This window comes from Symphodus melops (genome assembly GCF_947650265.1).
Source record: "Symphodus melops genome assembly, chromosome: 11".
In the NCBI taxonomy this organism is placed as follows: domain Eukaryota; kingdom Metazoa; phylum Chordata; class Actinopteri; order Labriformes; family Labridae; genus Symphodus; species Symphodus melops.
Genome location: NC_136701.1, coordinates 13,459,481 through 13,483,350, shown reverse-complemented (window position 1 = coordinate 13,483,350; position 23,870 = coordinate 13,459,481). Strand labels below are relative to the sequence as shown.

The 23,870-nt window shown below is 40.3% G+C and overlaps 2 protein-coding genes across 3 annotated transcripts; one reads left to right on the top strand and one right to left on the bottom strand.

Annotated features, from left to right (window-relative positions):
• The first annotated feature begins 336 nt into the window (after window positions 1-336).
• On the top strand, window positions 337-17,142 carry tex14 (testis expressed 14, intercellular bridge forming factor). The gene is made up of 23 exons (XM_079355144.1): window positions 337-432; window positions 1,746-1,881; window positions 2,013-2,127; window positions 2,849-3,014; window positions 3,174-3,319; window positions 3,981-4,053; window positions 4,792-4,925; window positions 5,794-5,889; window positions 6,420-6,543; window positions 6,941-7,119; window positions 8,530-8,678; window positions 9,492-9,679; window positions 10,101-10,218; window positions 10,396-11,273; window positions 12,722-12,812; window positions 12,910-12,994; window positions 13,310-13,428; window positions 13,603-13,718; window positions 14,443-15,019; window positions 15,260-15,461; window positions 15,697-15,786; window positions 15,874-15,939; window positions 16,575-17,142. The coding sequence occupies exons 2-22, from the start codon at window positions 1,755-1,757 to the stop codon at window positions 15,935-15,937; spliced, it is 3,837 nt and encodes a 1,278-aa protein (XP_079211270.1). The 5' UTR covers window positions 337-432; window positions 1,746-1,754; the 3' UTR covers window positions 15,938-15,939; window positions 16,575-17,142.
• Window positions 17,073-23,374, bottom strand: ska2 (spindle and kinetochore associated complex subunit 2). 2 transcript variants are annotated; one of them, XM_079355587.1, is made up of 8 exons: window positions 23,352-23,374; window positions 22,923-22,962; window positions 22,013-22,088; window positions 20,719-20,811; window positions 19,997-20,173; window positions 19,535-19,609; window positions 19,007-19,040; window positions 17,073-18,186 (listed from the first exon to the last, which is right to left on the bottom strand). In XM_079355587.1, the coding sequence occupies exons 3-8, from the start codon at window positions 22,043-22,045 to the stop codon at window positions 18,161-18,163; spliced, it is 438 nt and encodes a 145-aa protein (XP_079211713.1). In that variant the 5' UTR covers window positions 22,046-22,088; window positions 22,923-22,962; window positions 23,352-23,374; the 3' UTR covers window positions 17,073-18,160. The 2 variants fall into 2 exon arrangements, with proteins under 2 accessions (XP_079211713.1, XP_079211714.1); XM_079355588.1 differs by lacking the exons at window positions 22,923-22,962; window positions 23,352-23,374 and having other exon boundaries at window positions 17,073-18,183; window positions 22,013-22,341.
• Window positions 23,375-23,870: the final 496 nt, after the last annotated feature.

The window sequence follows — 23,870 nt, the reverse complement described above, 5'->3', positions numbered from 1 at the left end:
TGTAAATTTATGTGCACTTTTGGCCTATACGACACACCGTTGAGTAATAATTATTCCTGGAGCTGGTGTTTTATCACTTGTTACAAATAAAGAAATACATTTTTAAAAAGTACAATCTGAGTCAACTTCTTTTTAAATTTCAATTAAAATGTATCAAGAAAGTGCCTTCAGATTAAAATGTTATTTCTAAAGGAGACCTTGACAACACTTCAGTAATAGTATTTGAGGATTTAACAGGTCCCTTTATTCTACTGAATTAGTTTGGTGTAAAACGTTTTTCAGATTGCTGAAAGCCCAAGTTGCAAAGCAGGAGAAGACTTTGTTTTTATAGAAGATTCAGTTGATTTTGAGTTTAAACCCTTTGACCCATGAATCTGGCGAGGACGCCACCTGCTGGAAAATAACTAAAACTTGCGGGAGGGATTAGAAAAGGTCTGATGTGGGCATGGATTTCATATATTAGTAGAAGAGACTGATAGAAGAAGAGTGAAAATAAAGTGTTGTAAGGAAACGGAGATGATAAATTAAATAGTGAAAGAAGAACTAAAAACCAACCACTAACAGGCCTACACTGCACACTGAGATACTCAACTAATACTTTAATATATATATATTATAATATATTATAATGATATTATTAAATAATATAATCATGCTGTAATGCTTTACAATGTAACTAATATAATCATTCTATATAATGCTGTAATATAAGTAATATAAACATGATATTAGTTGTACAGTGAATACCACTCCATAGTTACACACATATAGAAACTTTACACCTGCACAGAACAAACGTCTATCTGTTCAAGGTAGGTTTGATTTAAAGAAACATATCATTTATTGATGATTAATACCACATCGCGATTGATTAACTTGTAAAGAGACCGATAATTATCGATGCTGCTCTCCTGCTTTTAATTGACAGGCTAACATAACGAACACGTTAGCTAGCAGGCTGGTCGTCGTTTTTAAAGTTGTTAAACTCTTAAGATTTGTTCTTCTCGAATGTTGTGTGAATTTTAAACTGTGAGAGAAGAAAACGGCAGTTTGTTTCAGCATTTTTCTGATGAAGAGTTTTATCTGCAAACATAACTGCTGTAGTTTTTAATATGCTAACTAGCAGTTTACTCTTCAGGCTATTATTTACTGTGTCACAGTCATGTTAGTATATATGTTAATATATGTTAGTATATTAATATATGTTAGTATATTTTACTATCTTATATGTTAGTATCTTCTGTGAGTATACAGTAGTACATTATATGTTAGTATATGTTACTATCTTATGTTAGTAGTATCTTATGAGTTTATATTAGTATAATTATATGTTAGTATATGTAAGTATATTATATGTTAGTATATGTAAGTATATTATATGTTAGTATGTGCCAGTATATTATGTTAGTGTGTTAGTATATCTTGTGTTAGTATAGTATATTATATGTTAGTATCTTAGTTTATGAGTAAATATGTCAGCAGGATATGTGAGAGTTCTTAAAGTAGGGACCTTTTCCATTTTGCAGCATCTTTATTCATGCCCAGTGTTTATGGGATTAGACATTTCATTGACTCACACATAAAGACTCAATCCAAACAGTAATTTACATCAACCCCCAACACAGGTAAAGTTGTGTTTTCCATATTATCTAATGACATGGATCAGTGTTGTTTGACTCTGTAAGGAGTGAAAGAGGCTTTAGAAACAAACACTTGTGAACTTGCTCCGAGATCTGTTGGAGCAGCTCCAGAGGATGACCTCCCTGCCATTTCCCGCTCCTGTTCATGTCGGGGTTGTGACCACTGGAGGAGAACATGCCCAGCTGCACAGATACACTGTGGAGAGAAACCTGAACAAGATAGAGAGGCTGCTAAAGAGAGGTCAGCCCCTTATAATTGTACTCATAATAGTAAGTTTTGTATTCTGATTATTATATATTAAGTTTCACTGTGTCCTGGTCTGGCTTAGACCTGGTCTTGCTGTAGCCTCACTATGTCTTCATGAGTTCCAGGTGTGGATGTGGACTGTGTGAATCATCTGGGTCAGACTCCTCTGTTCTGTGCTGCTTTGTGGGGACAAGTGAAGCTGACAGACCTGTTGCTGGATTATGGAGCTGACCCAAACCAGTAAATCTGTTTATTTATATTTAACCTTTATTTCACAAGAAAAGAACAAGCAACAATTCACGATGAGAATCAGAGTAAGACCTTGCTCGTCTTAAGAGTAATGTTTGAGCTTAAAGGAAAAAAAGAAACAGCAGCAGCCCCCTTCATTACCGTCTTCAGAGGTAGCAACACAGACTCATGTCTTGTTCAGGTTATCCATAGTATCACATTGTTTATAATGGATCTTAGTTCAGTCAGTTATCTGTATCATGTCTTTAATGAACGGGAGAGACGGAAACAGTAAAAAAAAACAACAACATTTTTAGTCGCTTTGATTGAAGTTAACAGTTAAAGTGCACGGCTGCATTTTTACCCTTTTCAGAAAAAAAACTGATTAGATCTTCTGTGGAATAAAAGCTGACGGCCAGCTGCACAGGTGGAGCTCAGGCACCTTGTTAAGCTCAGACTGACAGAGGGAGAAGCCCTTTAAAAGCCCTGCGAGCATAGCATAAGAAGTGTGGTATGTGATGGTTCCCTGTTTGATTTTAGGGTCTTATTTGCTGCCACTAATCTTTTGGAAGTGTTTTATTTTAAGACTGACCCATGATTAGATTGATACTTTATTGATCCCGAGGGAAATTCAAGGGGACAGTAACATTCACAGCGTCAGTCAGCTGACACACTTTGATATGTTGTAATAACAGGAGTTAGTTACCTCACTCTTGATATACCTGTGTTCCAGTCGCTGTAAGGACTGCAGCACCCCGGTCCATGCAGGAGTGTTCTCATGTAACCCTTTAGTGGTGAGCAGTCTGCTGGACGCCGGAGGAGACTTGAGACTTCATGATCAGGAGGGCAGGAGCCCTTTTGACTGGCTCAGGTCTGCACCACAGGAGGCCAGGACCAGGGTAAGTCCACACTGTAAACGTGTACAGAAGACCGCACATGTAGAAAAGCATATTCAACTTACAGAAACAAAGTTAAAAAAAAAAAAAAAAAAAAGGAAATAAAACACAATGAAAGGATACATAACTTTTTAACTTGTTCAGAATGTTTTGTCTCTTCAGATGGAGGATTTTCTGCAGGGATGCATGTCCTCTATGCAGCAGCTGTTTCAGAGACCAGACATGATGAATATCTGCTTCAGCGCTCCCTACAGGTCAACCTCCAGCCTGGTACAGCCTGTGTCTCTCCTGAATCGTATTAAATCACGGTATTGATAACTTTCATTACACAACACGATAATGTTTTACACTTAATATCCTTTTGTTTATTCAAAGAGTGGATTTATTATTCAGAAATGTCTCAGAATTGTCTGTTTAAGGAACTTTGTGTTCACCAGCAAGGACCACACCAATATGGGTTTTTAATTGTTGATTAAAAATCAGGATCCATATATTTGGAAACAGACTTAGTGTTAGGGTTGGGGGGGGGGGGGTATAGCATAGAAGAACGATGTATTTGCTGATGCGCCTGTCAAGAAGAATTAACCAAGCAGCAACCTCCGGTCTTGAAAAAGGAAGAGAATGGTGAAGTGCTGCCGTTCATTGAATATCTGCTTGAGGCTGGCTCCAGGAATGAAAGAAGTCACATACACACAACAAGCAAAAAAAATCTGTTTGAATTACAGCATAAAGGAACATGTTTACAGCCTGGCACAAACTATGAAGTAGGTCTGATTGGTTATTGTCACCATGGGCACATAGAGTGGCAACAACACGGCTCAATTGGTGGAGATGTTGTCTCTGAACCGGAAGGTCGAGGTTTTACATTTTCTTTTCTTTTTTTTCTTTCTCTTTTTTAAGGTCTTTGTTAAGACAAGCACCGATTCCTCCGTCTGATAATAATATTTGCTCTGTATGTGTTTCCTTTAGTGATTTGCTGTTCAACAAGAGGACAAACTGCAGGTGCTCCTCAACAGCAGCTCTCTGTTTGGGCTTTGGAAAGGTATATATAAAGAGAGTACACTGTTTGTGTGTGTGTGTGTGTGTGTGTGTGTGTGTGTGTTGCACAGTTAAAAATTGAGCAACCGTTCGATACCTAAATCTAAATCTGTTGTTGTTACACAAGCACCAGAGCTGTTGTTTGTGCGTGTCGATGTTAACAATGTTAAGGACTCTTGTTACTGTTGGCCATCATGATTTTGGGGTAAGGTGGATAACTATTCCACAGAAAATAAATATTTATGTTGTTACATCATTGTTCACCAGCAGAGGTCAGCAGATACACAGAATTAGTTTATTCAGGGACGTGGTTGTGTTTAATATTTCTCTTTGGCTCCACCAGCCCTCTAAGCATGTGACATATTAGCATGTCAATTAAACATAGTGATAGTTTTTTTTATTGCTGTTGTTTAAATGACTTAAAGTCTGCTTAGTGGCTACATATCACCAGCTGGTGTTCTACTGTGTGTGTCTGCTGTGAGGTCAACATTAAACTATTAAAACACACTGAGATGATCTGTACAGCTAACTGTTAATGTGAAAAACATTTCACAGCAATGACTTGAATTGCAAGTAAACCTTTGAACAAAATGTAAAAAAACATTTTGGAGTTATTGGTGTGTGTGTGTGTGTGTGCGCGTGTGCGTGTGTGTGTGTGTGTGTGTGTGTGTGTAACTCAAAGATCACACTCAGCTGTGTCTTCACACTTACCTGCTGTTCTTCTACTGGTGCTTTTCTACAGCTCTGCGTCAACAACACCTGGCAGGGTTTAAGTGTTGCAGCATCAGTTCCTCTGATCAGAGTCACTGATCTCACCCAAACTCATGATCAACCTCTGCTTTCCTTCAACTGTGGACCTTTGACCTCCATGACCAGGTAGCACCAGCAATGTACCACAAAAATACTAAATCAGAACCATAACCCCGGCAACAACTACAATAAGACAAATGACCACAACTGTAAAAAAAAAAAAAACCCAACAACAATAACAGTCAGAAATACAACCCCAGCCAGAATAACAACCCCACGAACCACCAAAACAATTACAACCACAGACAGAAAATAAACACGAGTATAACGGGGGGAAAACTCAACCACAGTCACAATTAGAACCACAACTAGAAAAGCTTTCACAATGGCTGTAGCTTAGTGGTTTCAGTTTTTAGTGCTTTTCTATTTTGTTTTCCATATCATATTGTTCAGTTGCTAACATTGTGTATTTGATGTCCTGCTGTTGTAATGCCACAATTTCCCAGCTTGGGCTCAATCTAGTATCCATCTAGGTGTTTATAAGATCCTACTGATATGACATCCAACCAGAAGGTTATGTATTTGATCCGCCTGGGCAAGACACCGAACCCCAACTTATTCAATACATGTATGTAGTATGAAAGCGCTTTAATTAGTCATAAGACTAGAAAAGGGCTGTACGAGTCCAGGTGCATTCACCAGCAACATCAACAAACATGAAGTAAGCGCACACCGTTAGCTGTTAGATTCTCTTTGCTAAAGAAAATCCTTCGTCTTTGAGGAGGAATATGTCCCCAAAGCGACTTAAGCCTGAGTACTCCGTCTCCTTAAAAAGCAGGTCGACTTCTGGCAGGAGTCACTTGATGTTTGCTGATTGGATAAGACTTCCTGAATGTGTGCAGTGGCGACAGAGGACATACAGGAACATTACAAAGTTCAGACATCTTCTTAAAGATGTGAAATGGTTACTTATACTAATGGTTCTTTATTTCAGGCACAGATGGAGGGGGTCTAAAGTCACGGTAAAGTCCCTGAGAGACAGTCAGACAGAACACCTGGACCTCCTACTGACCGAACTACAGTACTGCAGGTGGGACTGAAATCTTAATCTTAACTAACAGATCTTCTGTATGACATTATGAATGAGTAATTCATCTATTTAGTAAAGCGCACTTTAAAAAAAGAGCAGGTCCAGATCACGCTCTGTTCTATGTTACTTACAAAGACCCAGCATTCATCCACCATGAGCAACATTTAGCAAAGTCACAGTGGAAGGAAAAGGTCCTCTAAACCTTGAGCAGAACTACACTCATGTTGAACAGATATATTCTGAGACTGTGTGAAGGCTTGCAGAAAATAAAAATAGAATGAGAATGAGACAAACAAACAGAAACAACTACCTCTAAACATTTTCTGCTCCTCCTGGTGGAAGGTGGAGCTTTAGGTTTCCTTACCCTAGTTGATGCTGCAGCTCATTCTTTATCCTGAAATATCAAAACAGTTCATTATATTAAAAAATATTTTTTTACATTTAATACGTAATTTAATTTTTTTTTCTTCTTGTGTGCCTTGTGTGTATTCTGTGTGTATGTGTGTGTGTGTGTGTGTGTGTGTACACAGCCAGCTGAGCCATCCTCAGCTGCTGCAGCTGATGGCAGTGAGTGTTTCTGATGACCTCCTCAGGACCAGTCTGGTGTTTGAGCAGGTCGACGTCGGCACTCTGCACAGCCTGCTGCACGACAAGGTAACACGTCCTCTCTGTGCAGAGCCGGTTGGTCCTTTTCCTTAATGCGCAGCGTTGTCCGAACCCTTGAGACCAGCTTGTATACTTCTTCAATCACCTCACTTTGTAGCTACAGTATGATGAACATGGTGGTCCCTCCAATCTGTGGTCTATTTTTATTTCTAAGGGTGTCAACAGTAACATGAAGCCGTCTCTTTCTCTCTTTGAACCATTTGTTTTGGGTGTTCTGCTTGGTTGTTAAAGTGTCCGGTTTTACAACGTCAAACAAATTCGTCTGACAACTAAAGGATTTATTGAATGTTTTACAGGCTTCATTATTTGAATCTTATTTTATATATCAATAATGTGTGTGTGTTATTAAACTGTCACTGGTGCGTTTGTCTCCTTTTCTCCGCAGCGAGCAGAGTTCCCGTTCCTGCAGGAAGGGTGGATCCTGTCTGTGATGCTGCAGGTCTGTGAGGGTCTTCATTTCCTCCACAGGGGCTCACTGGTGATGAGGGCCCTCTCTTCACATAGCGTGATCCTCACGAAGCACAAAGTCGCTAAACTAAGCTGTTTAGGCTTCACGGTGCCCAGGTAGGTGGAGTCAGGTCTACACCAGGCTCAGAACGTCCTCCGAGGAAGATGGACACGTTAGTTTGCAGACTTTTAGCTGAATGTTTACGCAATTCAACTTCTAGATATTAACAGTCGAATCTGGTAACAGAGGAGACAAGTTCCTGTCACTTTGAAAGCAGAATGTTTTACCCCTCTTTATAAATGAATGATCAGCTTTTCAACAGTTCAGTGGCTGATACGCCTGTACACCTGTTTTCTTAAAAAAGCTATTTTACCTTCTTTTTTTTTTTTTTCTCATCAGCACACACATTGTGTTTTGATCATGGTGGCCAAACAAAAGGGCTCAACTTGTTTTTTTTAATACTGGTCTAGTTGATACAGAAACTTTAAGGTGAGCTTCGATTGAGGTAACGCAGCCTGGAACACCTCTGTGAGGTGGTTGAAAGAACAAGAGACAGATTATTCACAGTTTCATCAGTTGAGTCAGTTTTTTTTAAATAAATAATTTAAGCAAGTTTCTGGAGCTGGAGGCAGCTGCTCTCGTGCTCTTTGCTGTATGCTGCCTCCTCTCACCTCCCAATATATCCTCTCTCTCTCTCTCTTTCTCTCTCTCTTTCTCTCTCTCTCTCTCTCTCTTTCTCTCTCTCTCTCTCTCTCTTTAGCCATCTTTTTCATGAAGTCGAAAATAGCCCAAAGTATTTAGATTTTGAAACATTAGACCTTGATGTCAAGCCAATTTGTGATTTAACCCTGGGAGCACTAATGACAGCTACAATATGTTTTAAACTTCGTTAACAAGAAGTCAAGTGTAAGCCGAAAGACTCAAATGTAACAGAATAACTCTGAAGTTGGCTGGTGATGACATGATCAGATTTCATTTGTGAGTTGTATCGTTCACACAACGGGCTGTACCAACTATCACAGGAAGTTCTAAATAACACAAAATCAAACAAACTGTAACTTTACTCTAACACTACTGTCGCTTCAAAATAAATGAGAGGAACCTAGAAATATGCATTAGGGACTTAAGGTTGCTTTTTTTATTTGTATTTATGTTTTTTTTTTTTTTTAACTGAACTCATGATGAACCATGACCCCAAAACCAACTTATGAACCAAACTGTGACGCCTGTGTACCGTTACCCCCCTAATGACAAGTACTGTATGATCATGTGGATGCTAAATGAGTAACCTGCTGTTGTAGAGACAGTCACTCATTAACATAGTCTCTACCTCGAGGAAAAGGACAGTACTGGTCCGCTGTAAAAACAAAGTATTATTCATGGAAACTTGTTATTGATACATTCAACAGATACTATTGCATATCTAATATTTATAATGTTATTTTATGAGCAATAGGTCATCTTTCATGAGGTTTATTCTCTGTTTTATCACGTTTTTTGTTTTTGTCATATTCTGTGTCCAGCAGTGAGACTTCATGTGTTAAACCCTCCCACCTCATGGCACTCCCCCCGGGCCTGCACAGGTGGGCTGCTCCTGAGGTCATCAAACAGAGACCCTGCAGGGAGGAGGCGGACCTCTACAGTGTGTGTGCTCTGATCCTGGAGCTGTATACAGGTAGCTCTCACACCCTGCATGTTTTTAGAATGAAGACAGCACTCATGGTGATCGTGCTGATCTGACACCATATATCTTAGAACCAAAGCTCAGAAGGTTGGGGGTTCAAACGTCAGCTCCTAGGGCAAGACACTAAACCCCCCAATTGCTCATCCTGCTTCATCAGCAGTGTATGCATTTGTATGTATGGATCAATTACTTCTGATGGTATGTCATGAATTTTCATCTGCCATCAGTGTGTTAATGTGTAGGTGTGACATGTTATGCAGAAGCCCTCTGAGTAGTCAGAAGACTAGAAAAGCTTTACAAGCTCACGTCCGTTTATCATTTATCATAAAATGATAAAACAATCTCTATTCACAGAATCCACAAATGTAGAATGCTTAAACTCAGGACCTGACTTTGGTATATATACAATATATGAAGTGTTCTGGTTTCCATTTGACGTCTCACTAGTATTGACCAATCACATAACTTCAGGCTTTGGTTTTTGCAGGAAAAACAAACATAAATAAAGAAAAAGAAACACAATCTGCTGTAATGACATTCTAGCATTCATCAGCAATAATCCAAAATCATTTTATTTGTCTCTATAAACAGACATCTGCATTGAAGTGCAGCTAACCAGCTGTTTCTATAGATTTCTATATATTTATTGATTAAATTTAATAGCCAGTGTTTTGATTTCCTGACTTCCTTGAATGTGTCAAATTGTGCTTTATTGACCAGGTATGTTGGGTCCTTTTTCTTGGATCAAAATAATGAATTGGTTTAGTGTGTGTTAGACTCCAATGTGTTGCTCACTGTTTGAAGATGATGAGCCATGGGGCACATTGGACCCGGTCCAAATCAAACAGGCGATGGATTCAGGACAGGCGCTGTCAGTAAACAGTGTTCCACAGCCGTACTACGAGCTGGTCTCCACAGGCCTGCAGCTGGAGCCTCAGAACCGGACATGCAGCCTGCAGACTCTGACGAACACACTGCAACAGGACATCAAGGTGAGATTATAGAAAAAGAAGAAGATGAAGAAGAATTTATTAATTAAGCGAGTTGAGACTGAAGAAATAAATCAAACCGTTTACTTCAATCAGGAGAGACTTAAGTAGGCGTTTATAATGATTTATTGAAGAGTTTAGGAAAAGACAAATCTGTCTTTGGAGATAAGACTCTAGATTAGTTGAGAGAGGTTGTGGCAAAACTTGGTTGGATTATTACTTAAAGACTAAGTAGGTAAGTTGAATCGAGAAAATGTGCTGAATGTGTGAGAGAAAAAAAAAACTGTCTTTTGGTCTTCTTGCTTTAACTTACATTGAGCTCTATATGACGTATAATGAGTTATAATAAAAAGCTCAGTCTAAAGGGTGTTAATGATTTTAATGATTAAGCCTTTACGTATGACATTTCTTTATGTGTCTGCAGAGGATCGGCATGGATGAACAGCTGAGTGTTAACACCAGTGCTTACGCAGAACCAGATTCTGAGTGTGGAGTCCAGACCAGAACACAACAAACCACTGTGAAGGAACAAGTACATAGTGGTACTTAACATCACTCACAAACATACAGTATAGGTTTGCCTGTGAATTTTAAGATACAACATTCATGTTTTGTAAGAGTTCAATCACAAATCTATGGTTTTTAAACGCGTTAAAAATGTGCTACTTTTGCGTTTTTCCAAAAGATAAGTTCAAGTAAATGTGATCTGTGTCCTTCAGCTGTTTGTAGAGCTTTAAGGACGGACACAACACATGATGAAGACCCTGACTCAGTAACACATGATGAAGACCCTGACTCAGTAGCAGATGATGAAGAACCTGACTCAGTAACAGATGATGAAGAACCTGACTCAGTAACAGATGATGAAGAACCTGACTCAGTAACAGATGATGAAGAACCTGACTCAGTAGCAGATGATGAAGAACCTGACTCAGTAACAGATGATGAAGACCCTGACTCAGTAACACATGATGAAGACCCTGACTCAGTAACACATGATGAAGAACCTGACTCAGTAGCAGATGATGAAGAACCTGACTCAGTAACAGATGATGAAGAACCTGACTCAGTAACAGATGATGAAGAACCTCACGCAGACAAGGAGACGATGGAGCGACTGGTTGGCCGGAGACATCCCAAAATAAATCAGCAGATCAGTACAATATCACTGAACCTGAAAGTGTCGAGGGAGCTGCTGCAGGAGTCACACAGAAGTCTGGACCTGGTGGAGAACCACTGCCCGCTGGTCCACAGAAATCCTCCTCCCTGTATCCATGACAACACGTCCTGCGAGCACTTCTTCTCTATGTCCTCAGAAGATCCTTGTGCTGTTGGACCTCCTTCAGAGTGGTACAGATTCTCCCCTTACGGGAGAGATGACTGGACAGGGAATCTGGTGTTCCAGCTTCTAAGCAGAGACTTTAAGCTCCTGAGTGAGGAAGAGCTATCTCTGTGGCTGAGTCATTATCCAGCTCATCAGACCCAGAGTGAGCACAGAGGGTCTCTGCCAGGTCTCTCTACAGGAGAAGCTGATCAGCAGTCAGAGCAGCTGAGTCAGTATGTTTCTGCTGTGGATGACAGCGACAGGAAGCAGCAGGTACACTGTGACAGGGCACAGACGCTAGGGTTTGTAAAACACCAACATTACATATTTAATTGAAAAAAGCCCAAAGACAACATGTGAAATACTGAAACAACAACAACACATTTAATATCTCTTTAAAACTCATGTGCCCATTTTTAATATGATGCCAGCAAGCGGTTTCAAAAAAGTTCGGACAGGGTCATGTTAACTACTCTGCTGCATCACTTCTGTCTTTTCAAAATGCTTTTGTAAGCATTTTGGTAACAGAGGAGACAAGTTCCTGTCACTTTGAAAGCAGAATGTTTTACCCCTCTTGATAAATGAATGATCAGCTTTTCAACAGTTCAGTTTCATGTACAGTCATCCCCCACTCTCCCCGTCTGTCCCGTCTAATAAAGGTGAACGTGGCCCAAAAGTTTAACTGGTTTAAAAAAAATAAAACTGGTTTGTTACGTGCTTGGAGATCCCTCCAGTCACACGCATAGAATCTATGGTCCTTGTGTGCTTCCACATCGGCTAACTGCATTTTCACTTCACTAGTTTACTTCACTAATTTATTCAGGGGGCTGGCTGAAAAAAATGTGGTAAAGCCAGAGACCAAACATTTTGCTTTTTTTAAAAAAAACCTGCAGGTCACCCTGATCACTTCAGAATGTTTTAGCAGTTTTGTGAGAATAATAAAGCACCATTAAAATGATGTACTACTTGCCCACACAGTTTTTATCACAGAGAGAGAAGCCCTCCCCATCATCACTTTAGAAACACTCTGGGATGCACTTTACCCAATCATGTTATTAACCTGTTGCCAAGGAGATGTGCTGTCGGTTTTTAGGAACCATTTCACATCTTTTATAGTCTTTCGTTGCCAATGTTTCAACTTTTTTTTTTTGAAACATGGCGTCAGCATCACCAAAATGGACACACAACTTTCCAAAGAACATGGACATGTCTCAGTTTCGCCATCTGACAAATTGTCTTGGTGCTTTTTTAAAATTTTGCAAATCATCACATTCTGTATATTAAACATTTCACACAGCGTCCCAACTTTTTAGGAAACGGGAGTGTACTTTTTCACAAGCGTTCAATCAGTCAACATCTAGATAATATTCCGCTCTCCAAAACTAGGAATACAAAGAAACGTGGCCCTAAGAAGAATAAAAAAACAGCACCAGAAAGTTCATCTTTAATTTAGGACCTTGCAGCTCAGTTGGGGGACAATCAAGAGGCATTCTCTCTCCCCCTCTAAACAAGAGTCAAATATGAACCTCCCTTGATGGAGGGAAACAAGATTCAACTCTTGTTATCTCCTCCACACACACACACACACTTGGCCGTGACAGTTATTTTTGATAAAGGCTCTACTAGTTGTTCTCTTACCTAAGTGTTGTACCTGGTTTTCCACCCTCAGGCAGCGTTTAGTTGACGCATAGCAACATTCAGATACTGTATGTCTCCTCCAGACTTCCAGGTCAGAAGAAGATGCAGAAGTAACAGTGGAGGTGTGCAGACCAGCCTCTAGAGGGAATCTGCCACTGGATACTCCGAACACCAGTAAGACATGAACTGCTGAATCCTGCCACTATTGAGCAAGGCAGTGTCTGCAGAATGGTGTGAAGTTTGAACACAGTGTGGCTGTTTTCCTCCTCAGAGTACGAGAGCTTCCCTCAACACTGTGAAGAGACTGCCACTGATGCTGCTGTCAGTCAAACACAACATACAGCTAACACTAACATGTAAGGACCCTGAACTGAACACGTGTGCTTTATAACTCATATAGACCCCTGAACCCGTTAGACCTTTACTGTGTATGAAAATATAGAGACTATATTTAAACTTAACACCATGCTAATTCTGTTAGTTCATAGCTGTTTTCCACTTTGTGTGGATCAAGCCACCAAACCAGTTCATCATAGACGGGAACATAAATGAAAGAAAGTTTCAAAGAAACCATTGGATCAGTTATTGAGGTTAGTTTGTGTGTGTGTGTGTGTGTGTGTGTGTGTGTGTGTGTGTGTGTGTGTGTGTGTGTGTGTGTGTGTGTGTACCAGGACATGTTCTGATGTGGCTGACGTGTCCAGCATCACATGTTCTCCAGCTCAACAGAAACTCTGTAGTCCCCCTGTGAACCCACGAGCCCTGCCTTATTACAGCACTCCTTACAGTCCAGGTAACGCACACATCCTCCTCAATTACTGATGTGTTTTACAAGAGTCATGTGTCAACAGTGGAAACACTTGTATTCTGAGACATTCATCAGTTAGATCTGTTTCCGCTGGGTTTCTGCGGTTTGTTTTTAAGGTTTATCTTCCACAGGAGGTATTATATTTGAATCTTTTGACAGACACTCGTCAGCGTGTAATGATTATGGAGGCCGATCTCCCACAATCCCCTGCGTGCAACGCCCTTCCTTCTGCCAACCTGAAGAGTTTCAACGAAGCAATAGAAGACTCAATACAGGTTCCCATCATTTCATTCATCACTGTTATTCCTATCTGCTCATCAGTTGTTCTTATCACCACATGTTTAAAGGTTAGAAACTCTGTCGCCCCGTGAAAGAAAGGAGCTAGCTCACGACAACAGCCCAAAGGAGTCTTTGAAAAGAGAAACTGACAGGCACATCTGTGACCGTAGATTCCTTCACTTTAAACTAGCTGGCTTCTGCTTTCTGTGCACCACAAATGCTATGTTAGCAATGTTAGCTTAACTGCAAAGTTGCTTTTTATTTCCCAAAGCTTAAAAAATGTTCTGTGGTTTGAGTTATCTCATATTCTACTGAAAACTCTTCCCAACACAAAAATCTCTTCACAGTTCAGAGCCAGTACTTTTCACATGTTTTCAACCCTTGATTGTTAAAGTAAGTAGTTATGTGACACCAAATATTTACTGTCTCAGAATATGTCAGTAAGAAGTACGGCCAAGGCTGCGACTCAAGAACAGAATAGAGGTTTAAAAAAAAAAAAAAAAAGGATCAACCACAGGATCTGCTGTTCTCACTGAAGAAAATAAACTGGTAATGTTAAAGTGGAAACCAAAAAATGAAGTGTCCACATGTCGATCAGTGTTTTGTTTTGACTTTTGCTTGAATTGTCATCATTACTAAATGTACTGCATGCGTCTTCCATTGAAAATCTTTTGAACATTTTCTGCTCTTGAAGCTGACTGTCTGTGTGTGAACTCTCAGGTCTTCAACAGTATTCAGCCTCCCCCCTTCAGCGTGCTCTCTGCCTGCAGCTCCCCAACCTTCATGACTGCCTGCCTGCCGGATGACACTACGTCTCACACCTCCATTGTCCATGGCACTGAGGAAGAGGAGCACAGAAGTGAGCAAGAGGAGGAAGGGGGGGCTGAGCCAGAGCAGAGGGAAGAGGATGGAACCGGCCTTAGTCAACCACTGGTACTTTTAGAGGATGAAGAGCAAGCCTGTGAAGAAGAGGAGAAAACATCACAGACTGTCGAAGACAGCCAGGATGGAGAGGACAACACAGCAGAGCAGAGTGAGGAAGAAGAGGATGTTGAACGAGGGTGTGATGAAGAGCATTGCGTCGTAGAACGATGTGAGGAGGAGGAAGGGTTTGAAAAGTGGAGTGATGAAGATGAGCGTGTCGAAGGGTACACTGACGACGAAGAGCAGAGTGAGGAAGATGAGCATGTTGTCGGGGGCTGTGATGAAAATGAGTTTGAAGGAGGAAGTGATGAAGAGGAGACGGTTGAAAATGGCAGTGATGAAGATGAGGTCAGCCTCTGTCCCCCACAGAGAGGTGAGAACACAACAGATTGACAGAGTCCTCCATAAAGTGCAGGAGCTGGGGATCGAACCCCCAACCTTCCGATAAAGAAATGACTGATGACCCCGCCCCTTTAACACTTTCACAACACCTATTTTATGGATTGATGTGTGGACACACACGTTGATTATGAACATGCAGCCATATGTGTAACAGACTGATTGAAAGAAGGGTCACTCAGAAGCATGTCTAAACTTTGGCTGTGCTCTGCAGAGGTGAGGTCAGGCGAGGAGGAGGAGGAGGAGGAGGAAGGGTCTGAGGACGAGGCTGATCACGGGAGGAAAATGACGTCAGGATTATTGGATCAAGAATCAGGAGGTAACAGATCGGGTGGAGCCGGCCTTCTGCCTGGATCACAGAAGACGAAGGAACACCTGATGGAGTCACAGCAGAGTCTTCTTGAGGACACCATCAGGTGGGTGCAGCTACACACATCTCAGTCCACACTCTCCTGAGTGAAGTATTGACGTGTCAGCTATGATAAGAGCTTTGTGAATCCCCCCCCCCCTCTTTTTGGGGAACATTTGTTTGTACTTTTGAAAGGGAACCTAGGTTTGAGCCTGTGGTCTGTTGTCATTGTACACCATTAAGGCTTCCGACAGTCTGAGCGTTGGGGTGGTGATGTCACTTCCTGCTTGTTCTGTTTTCAGAGCTCACTCTACTTTAGATGACGTCCTGCAGGAGTTTGAATGTGAGGAGGGAAGAGAGAGTCCGGGAGCCCGGAGAGACGTCAAAACCCTGTGAGGGAGCACATTATTGCTACTAATACTAATGTGTGTGTGTGTGTGTGTATCAGACCAGTTTAACAGAGTGTGTGTAATGTGCAGGTGTGCACTGTTCGAAGGACAGACCGGTGATCATGAAGGACAGAGACACAGTCAGCTGCAGTAATGGTAAATATACCTGGAGGTCTTCTGACTAATAAGAGACATGAGACACTCACTGATTCACATCAGAGTACTATTCCATTCACAGACGTTCAAAGCCTGCTTGCACAGCAGCAGGAGTAATATGGCGTTTAGTGACTCGCCAACAGACGCTTCAATTTAACTGAAGGGGCTGGGGAATCGAACCCCCCACCTTCCAGTTGAGACGACTAACTTCCACTGAGCACAGCGATGTGATGTCAGTGTTACAAAAACAGGTGACATTATAATATGTTGTCAGAAAGCTTCAGTTACATCGTGTTCACCTGTCAGTAACAGGTCAGAACAGGAAACATCAATTCAGCTATGAAGCCATCAGCTGCACATTGAAGCGTGTATTCTGCTGATTGTATTTACAGTTTAGTTTGTTCTGTGAGAAACAGAATATCATCAAACCTTCACTGTTATTATTCAACACTGAAGCGACTGAACTGGTAAAACTCTCCTGGCATGCTGTCCTCAACACATGGTTCAATCACATGCTCAAGCTACATTCAGGCCTTTTATACAGCTCTGTACATTTTACACACACGTCATGCTTTTTGTACAAATCTGATGCAACGAATACTATGCTGTGTTTTTTGTCGCTGTTCATCTTCCAGGTCAAAGCCTGGTGTGGACACTGAGGAACATGTGCTCAACTCCTCAGCTAGTTTGGGTCCGTTTTTCCAGAGTATACGTGCAAGAGTAAAAATCGATTTCCCACTGCATTCTCTCTGTGTTAGTTTAAGAAATGTGACTTTGAATGATTGGACTAAAATGTTCACATGCATTTCAAAAGTTGGAGTCAGTAATGTGCTTATTTACCGTAGATTTTTTTCTGAGGGTGTTCATCTCATCTGTTCTTCCTCTCTGTTTACACAGGAGGAGTGTCGGGGCGTGACGGACACCAATTGTTCTCTAAAGTTGAATTTGTTAAAGGCCCATTAATATTCAGTTTGTTTAAAATGTTTGCACCTTGTTGACATAAACCTGACCTCAACGTTGAAGGTCTGTTTGAAAACCTGTTCAAAGAATTATTCTTATCAACTAGGCTCATTTCGTGTCCTGTTTAGTTTCCGTCAAAATGTTTGAGCTGATGAAATGAGGACAAACACGAGTCTGTGAAAAAAGTTTTTATTACACGATCGTCTGTTTGACAATGTTTCAATAAAAGCAGAGCAGAAATGATGAGCAGCTCTTTCCTCTCTGACCTGACCTTTCTTTACAAGAACACAGATCACAGATGTTGGACATGATTAGAATACATACAGCATCACAAACACTTCAGTCTACAGAGTTTTTAACACTACGCGCCTGTAGAAGTGAAAGTGAAATGAGACCACTTCTGGCGGCTCGTACTACAAAATCAGTTCAAAATACCCAGGCTAACTAAGAAAATACCTTTTCTTGCTTTCTTGGCAGATCACATGAAGCTGGCTTTCAACTTGATGAGTCAAGCCAGAGTTTCTCTGATTGGCTCGCATGAAAGGGAGTGGCATACGCCCACATTGCCTTAATTCAAAAACTCTGAGCAAACTGATCAATGAAAATATGAAGAAGTTAAACACTAAAACATTCAAAACAGCTACATTTACTAAATGAAGGAGAAAATGGCAGAAAAAGAAAAGCCTGTTTGAGCTTGTTTATTCCCCTTCACTATATTCATTGCTCAGTATTCTGAAAATCCTGCTTTTTCCATTACAGAAACACAAAATAAGAAAAGATTCAATCTCTTTAATCAATCTTTTTTAACTGCTCACTGTCACCCCCTTCAGACTGCATGCCACCCCATCCATACCTGATAGCTTGTTTTTACAAATACTTTATTAATCTGTCATATGTCTTTGACTTTGGATCATTTTAACCTTTTCAAAATAAAAGCTCCAACAGGACACTTTCGTATTTCAAACATTTCTAGAGAAACCTTTCATTTATTCATCAATGTTTTTGAACAATGAGATCACTGAACATGAGCGTGAGGAAGAGGAGGAGAGGATCACGGAGGGGGAGGAGCTTACAGGTGAGAGTCAGACACTGATTGTTTGGTTTTCTGCGAGGTGTGTGGATCCAAAGTGAGACAGTGAAGGAGTGACTGAAAACATGAAAGCATGACTGCTGAATCAACAAACATGGACTGACGCCCCTGCAGACTGCAGCTGCCTTCTTACCCAGCTACACCATGGAGAGGTTGAGCACAACAGAACCTTCATCTTCTGCACACTGATTGAGCTGCTGCACACAGAGGAGATAATAATGATAATAATTATAATGATGTGATAAACAGTGTTTTAACCACAATTTCAAAACTGAACTGACTCTCCTAAAGGTCTGTAACATCTTTAACTTCTCTAAAACATACATGGTTTTATGATCTTCTACACGAAACTGATTTATTTTCATCTGCTGGTTTATGAAACTTACTGATCAAACATTTTATTTAATGACAAATATTAGTGAAAAGAATCATGGCTGATCCATGATCTACAGTATTTGGAATATTCCCATGGTCCAGGCTGCACGTGATAACGCAGCTCTCAGCTGCTGGTGCTGCGTGAAAACATTCGTTTACTTAATGTAGGTAGTGTTATCCTGTAGCCTGCTGTGGTCTTTAGCTGCAAACTGAGACAAACAAAGTCCATTACAGAGCACTTTGTTCAGTCGGTGCACGGACAGACACATGACTGACATGACCAGTGTGTGTATGTTGCATGTTCATTAAGTGTCAAAACTTCAAGTGTTTTTTGTTTTTTTTAAATTAAAGCAAACGTTTTGTTCACAGAAGGAATTCTGTTGTGTTTGTAATGTTAGTTGGAGGGGAGCAATGACGGTTGCAGCTTTTTAATATCACGTTCAGCCTGTTGTTGCCTTTTAAAATAAATATATGGCTTAACACAAATTAAATAGTATCCAATATCCATTCCCTAAATATTAAAAGGTCTGCCATCAGTCTGGTTTGATTTAAAACACATTCAGTTTAAAAAAAAATAAAGCTGTCTGCTGGTCTAACAAACAATTCAGATCAGAGTGGAGGATTTAATGCAATCAGACTCACATTGTGGCTGCTGTTCAGATGCTGAAGAAGGAATCTGAAAGAATACATTTGAACATTTGTTACTTTTTTTTTTTTTTCAGTTGTTCTTACAGTGTCAACACTCATCATCATAATTACTGACAGCTATCTGTAAGTAGCCTTCTTTAACAAACACAAATTCCCATCAGTCCCACATGTCCAACACCGGGTCTGCTGGCTCCAGTAGGACTTCTGCCTCAAGTGAAAAACTGTTTTAGGGTCTTGTTCAGGACTAAGAGTAAAATGGATCCTGAGATTGATGAACAGGATGGTGCAGTATCAGCAGTGATGCTGATGACAGGAGCTGTAAATGTGTTTATTACGCTCTCAGGGGTTTTCAATGATGACAACGAGAGCTGCACATCTATTATTTAATTCAGAGGTTTTGTTTTCAAGATATATTGAACAGGACAAAAACCCGCAGGATCCCAATGCATGATTTCAGAACAAACTATTGGACGAGAAAATCTAAACACTAACAGAAGTGTGGCATCATGTCAACGTTCTCACCTGTGATTTGCTCTCTGTTAAAAATGATCCAATCAGTTCTGCTGCCTTCTTCTCCTCCTCTGTCAGCGGCTCCACCTGCAGCCGATTATAACCAAATGTTTTCTCTCGTCTCATTATGTTTTTATTTTCTATAACTGGAACTAAACCGCTTATGAAAGTGCAGGTTCATCTCTAATGTAAACATAATGCATCATGTCAAACAGCAACTTTAGATATTTGAGTAAGAAAAACATCCCTCACTCCTCTGCTGCTGACATGAAACCAACAAGTGTGAGCTTCATTATATGAGTGCATTTGACATGCTGGGGAGGGAAGTACTGAAGTCCACCAGTACTGGTGCTGTATGGTTCTGTTGTTAAAGTAATGAAGTGTTGTATTACCGCTGTTTTGTACATTGTGTGTATAGCATTGTGTGGTTCTATAGTACTGTATTCTTGTAGTACATCAGGTGTGTTCGTGTACCTTCAGGTCCTGGTTTTGTTGCAAGTTCTGGATGAGCTGGCTCACAGAGTTCAGGCTTGATCTGATGTTATTCATAGACTCGCTCTGAGCAGCAGAGATCTCCTTCAGCTGAGAGCAGAGCTCTGTGTGTTTGCTTCTGATACTTCTCAGGTTCTCCAGCATCACAGCTGGGTTCTCCTGCAGAAACAGACACAGAGGCAGTTTGGTTATCTTTTCTGTAATGGGTTTAAATCCTTCACTATTTGTATTTTTATCAGTTTGGTAAACTGGTTTAACTTCCCCTTTCATTACTAAGTGTTTACATGTTTGATGGGCTCAGACTGCAGCTTGTGAATCATAGCAGAATGGACTCGTAACTATAAAGACATGTTCATGAATTATGGTCACAATGGATGTTACACAATTACCATCAAGTTATTTATAAAAGCTGTATTTATTATATTTTAATTAAACAATCATGGATATCTGTTGACTGTCATATTGTGTTATATTTTAATGTTATCTGCTGTGTGAGAAGTTAAACATTTTGTCAGACACAGACATGATGAAAAGGTGTCTACACACACTGTTTTCAGTGTGTCTGTAGTGTGCTTGTGTATTTGTGTAATCTGGTGTTTTAGTGTGTTTGTGTTAAGGTGTTTCAATGTGTGTGTGTGTGTGTGTGTGTGTGTGTGTGTGTGTGTGTGTGTGTGTGTGTGTGTGTGTGTGTGTTGGGGTTCTACCTCAGCACTTGATCCGCTCTCTCCTGGTCTGTTGATGAAGTCCAGCTTCAGACGCTTTTCTATGTACTCCAAGTCAGCTTCAGACTTCACAAACTGAAAGCACACACACAAACACACACACACACTCACCGAGGGTAAACCTGCCTCTTCTTCATCATCCTCACTCTGATACTGCTTGTTTACGTTTACTTCTCTTCATCCCTCTGGCAGGCCTGGAGCAGCTTCCTGATTGTAACACAGTCACTCCATATGGCTAATACTCTGACTCACATAATCATTGAATCCCAGAGGAAAAAACTGCACGCTTGAGCTGAACCTTAAGTCAGTAAACTATGTGACAACTTTATTTCCAAACTCACTTTATATATAAGATTTAGTGTGAACTTTACACCGACTTTTATAGGTGGTGCAACAGGCCACATGATGCTGATCAGCTCCCCCCAGTTAGCCGACAGCAGGCTAACACTTCTCTAGGTCTTAATAAAGACCAATAACCAATCCTACAGACTGGAATACTTCCTTTCAGTCACACAGGTCTAGTGAGGTTCTTTGCAGACATATACGAAGAAGAAGAAGTTACACTTTATTAATCCCACGAGGGGAAATTCGGTTTTTTTTATATATACAGTAGTTAAATTAGCAGTCTTCACAGCTCCTGTATCTATGTGTGTGTGTGTGTGTGTGTGTGTGTGTGTGTGTGTGTGTGTGTGTGCTGCTCTCAGATGCTTTGACAATACTATTGCACTGCTCGCTGTCTCATACAGTAGTGCAATGAAGTCAGAGCAGCTGCCAACAGCTTACCACTGTCTCAGATCGCCATCATTTAAAAACACATTTGAACATAAAGGTCTCTCTCTGTAGAGATGCTGCTTTCTGTCATGTTATAAGACTCCTTTTAATGCACCACCATTTACAGCCTCTCTTACTGCTGCTGAGTTGAACATGAAAACGTTTTCCACTTGTTCATAAGGGCACATCGTTAAACGTTGTGCTTTAGTAATATGAGGTATTAGACACATACACACACTCACAGTGTGTGTCTAATACTGTTTGTTATTATACACCGAGTGTTGAGTATAGTAGTATCACCACACTGTCACGTAAGCAGGCGGCCTGCTGTTAAGTCTGGATGGTTATAACACAAATCTTTGGACTTCTCTGACAGTGACAGGCTTCACGCTGATAGAACTGATCGATAATCTATAAACTGCAGATTGTCTCTATAATCGTTTAACAGTGATCGTATCTGTTTAAGAGGGATGACAAAAACAAAACAGTTGTACAGCTAGCTCACCATCGCTTCCAGCCGCTCGACTGTGGTCTCCATGTTGAACTGTTGTCAGCTTGATTCGCGCGCTCCGATTGGGCAACTGTAAAGAACCAAATGCGCTGATTGGTCAGCAGTGAGGAGCGGAGAGAGTTGATTGGTTAGTTGCTCGAGAAGAAAGCTTTTCAGAAAGCAAGTCACTTTTTCTAACAGCAAAAAACTTTATTTACACAGCATTTTAATACAGAACTCGCCAGTTTTATGAGCGTTCTCACTCCCATAGACTGCTTTATGGTCACTCCGTGAATTTATACGGAAAGTTTTGTTCAATAATTTTAAATCCATAGACCTACCAGAGCTTTTAAAAAAAAATTCATGCAAAATCTGTATTTGATAAAGTTACAATAGTGTGACATTTCTTATGTGATTGAATAAAATGGAAATGTAATTGCCCTCTCATTCATGTATGTATCATGCCACTCTACTCACTTTATTTGCATGCTGTCTTTTACTCTAACTGGCATTAAATGTAAGTATTAAGTACTTTTAAAGCTATTTGTTGCCCAGCTGTTACTTCTGTAATTTTCATGAGAAGTTATGTTTTTTACAGCTTAAAACAGGAGAGAAAAGGTTCAAATCGATGAATACTTTATTTCATTTACAACAAGTTAGCTGAACGGTGGTTCAGTGATAAAAGTGACGAGGTTCCTGGTTTTGAATCCCTGTCTGACACGAGTCTCTCTTTGAGGAATTTGCATGTTCTCTCCGGCTTCCATCCACAGTCCAAAGGTGTTCATGTGAGGAGAAAAAAGTAGACCATCAGGTGAAATGGCAGGGGTAAAGCATGAAAGATGTATGCATTTTTTTATAACCCTCCAATTAATCTCTCACATCAAAACTAGATACATAACGTTTTAGACATAACCCTATTACTTACTTCTGGTGTCTGTATCAGCCTTCTTTCTTCTTCCTCTGGTCTAAAATGAGGACAAAAACACTGAATTACAATGACATACATCTTCAAATTGGCAGAATGATGAAAAGGATAGATAGATAGATAGATAGATAGATAGATAGATAGATAGATAGATAGATGATGTTCATCTTTTACCATTACTTTCCACCTTTCTATCATACACCTATTTTTGCTAGTATGTGAAGATCTGTACAAGGCTTATGTTGCTAACTTAGCTTAAAAAATGCTTGCTTAGTTCGGTTTTTTTTGCCAAAGATAAACGTTATAGTAATCCACAGAGTTAAAGAAAACATGTGTAAATTCAATGATGCATATAAAAAGTGTGATTTTATTCATGTTTAAATTATGTTTAGATATTTGAGTTGCGATATATCATGTTTTTGTACTAACCTCTATTATCTGAACAAGCCATGGGTAGAGGAACTTTCAGCTGGAAAGATTTGTATGTTCTTGGCTAGCTCACAGTCTATGGCTTGGAGTCATCATCATGGCAGTACGCTAAATGGGCGGGGCTTGTTACCAAGGTTCCTCCCGCTCGAACCCTACCGCGCAGAGTTTGGTTCCAAATGACGTCATAATTCAAAGATGAAAGCGCGCCCAGTGCTTTGATGATTTTAGCTTAATTTTGTTTTACTTGCCTCATTATTCATTTTGTAACTAAACAAGGACGAGTGTTTCTGTCAGTGAAGAAATATCAAAAGCAGTTTAATCACCACTATACTGATTCAAATTGTGTCATTTCTTTAGTATAAGACAAGGAGGTGATGACCTTAGAGATTAAAGACAGAGCTAAATTGATAGAATCCCTTGGAAACACTCTTAGAGAATTATACGAACTGCAGGACGAAGAAGAGGAAGGGCACCGTACTGATGTCATTGTAATGAAAGCCTCCATTGCTGTGCAGCAGA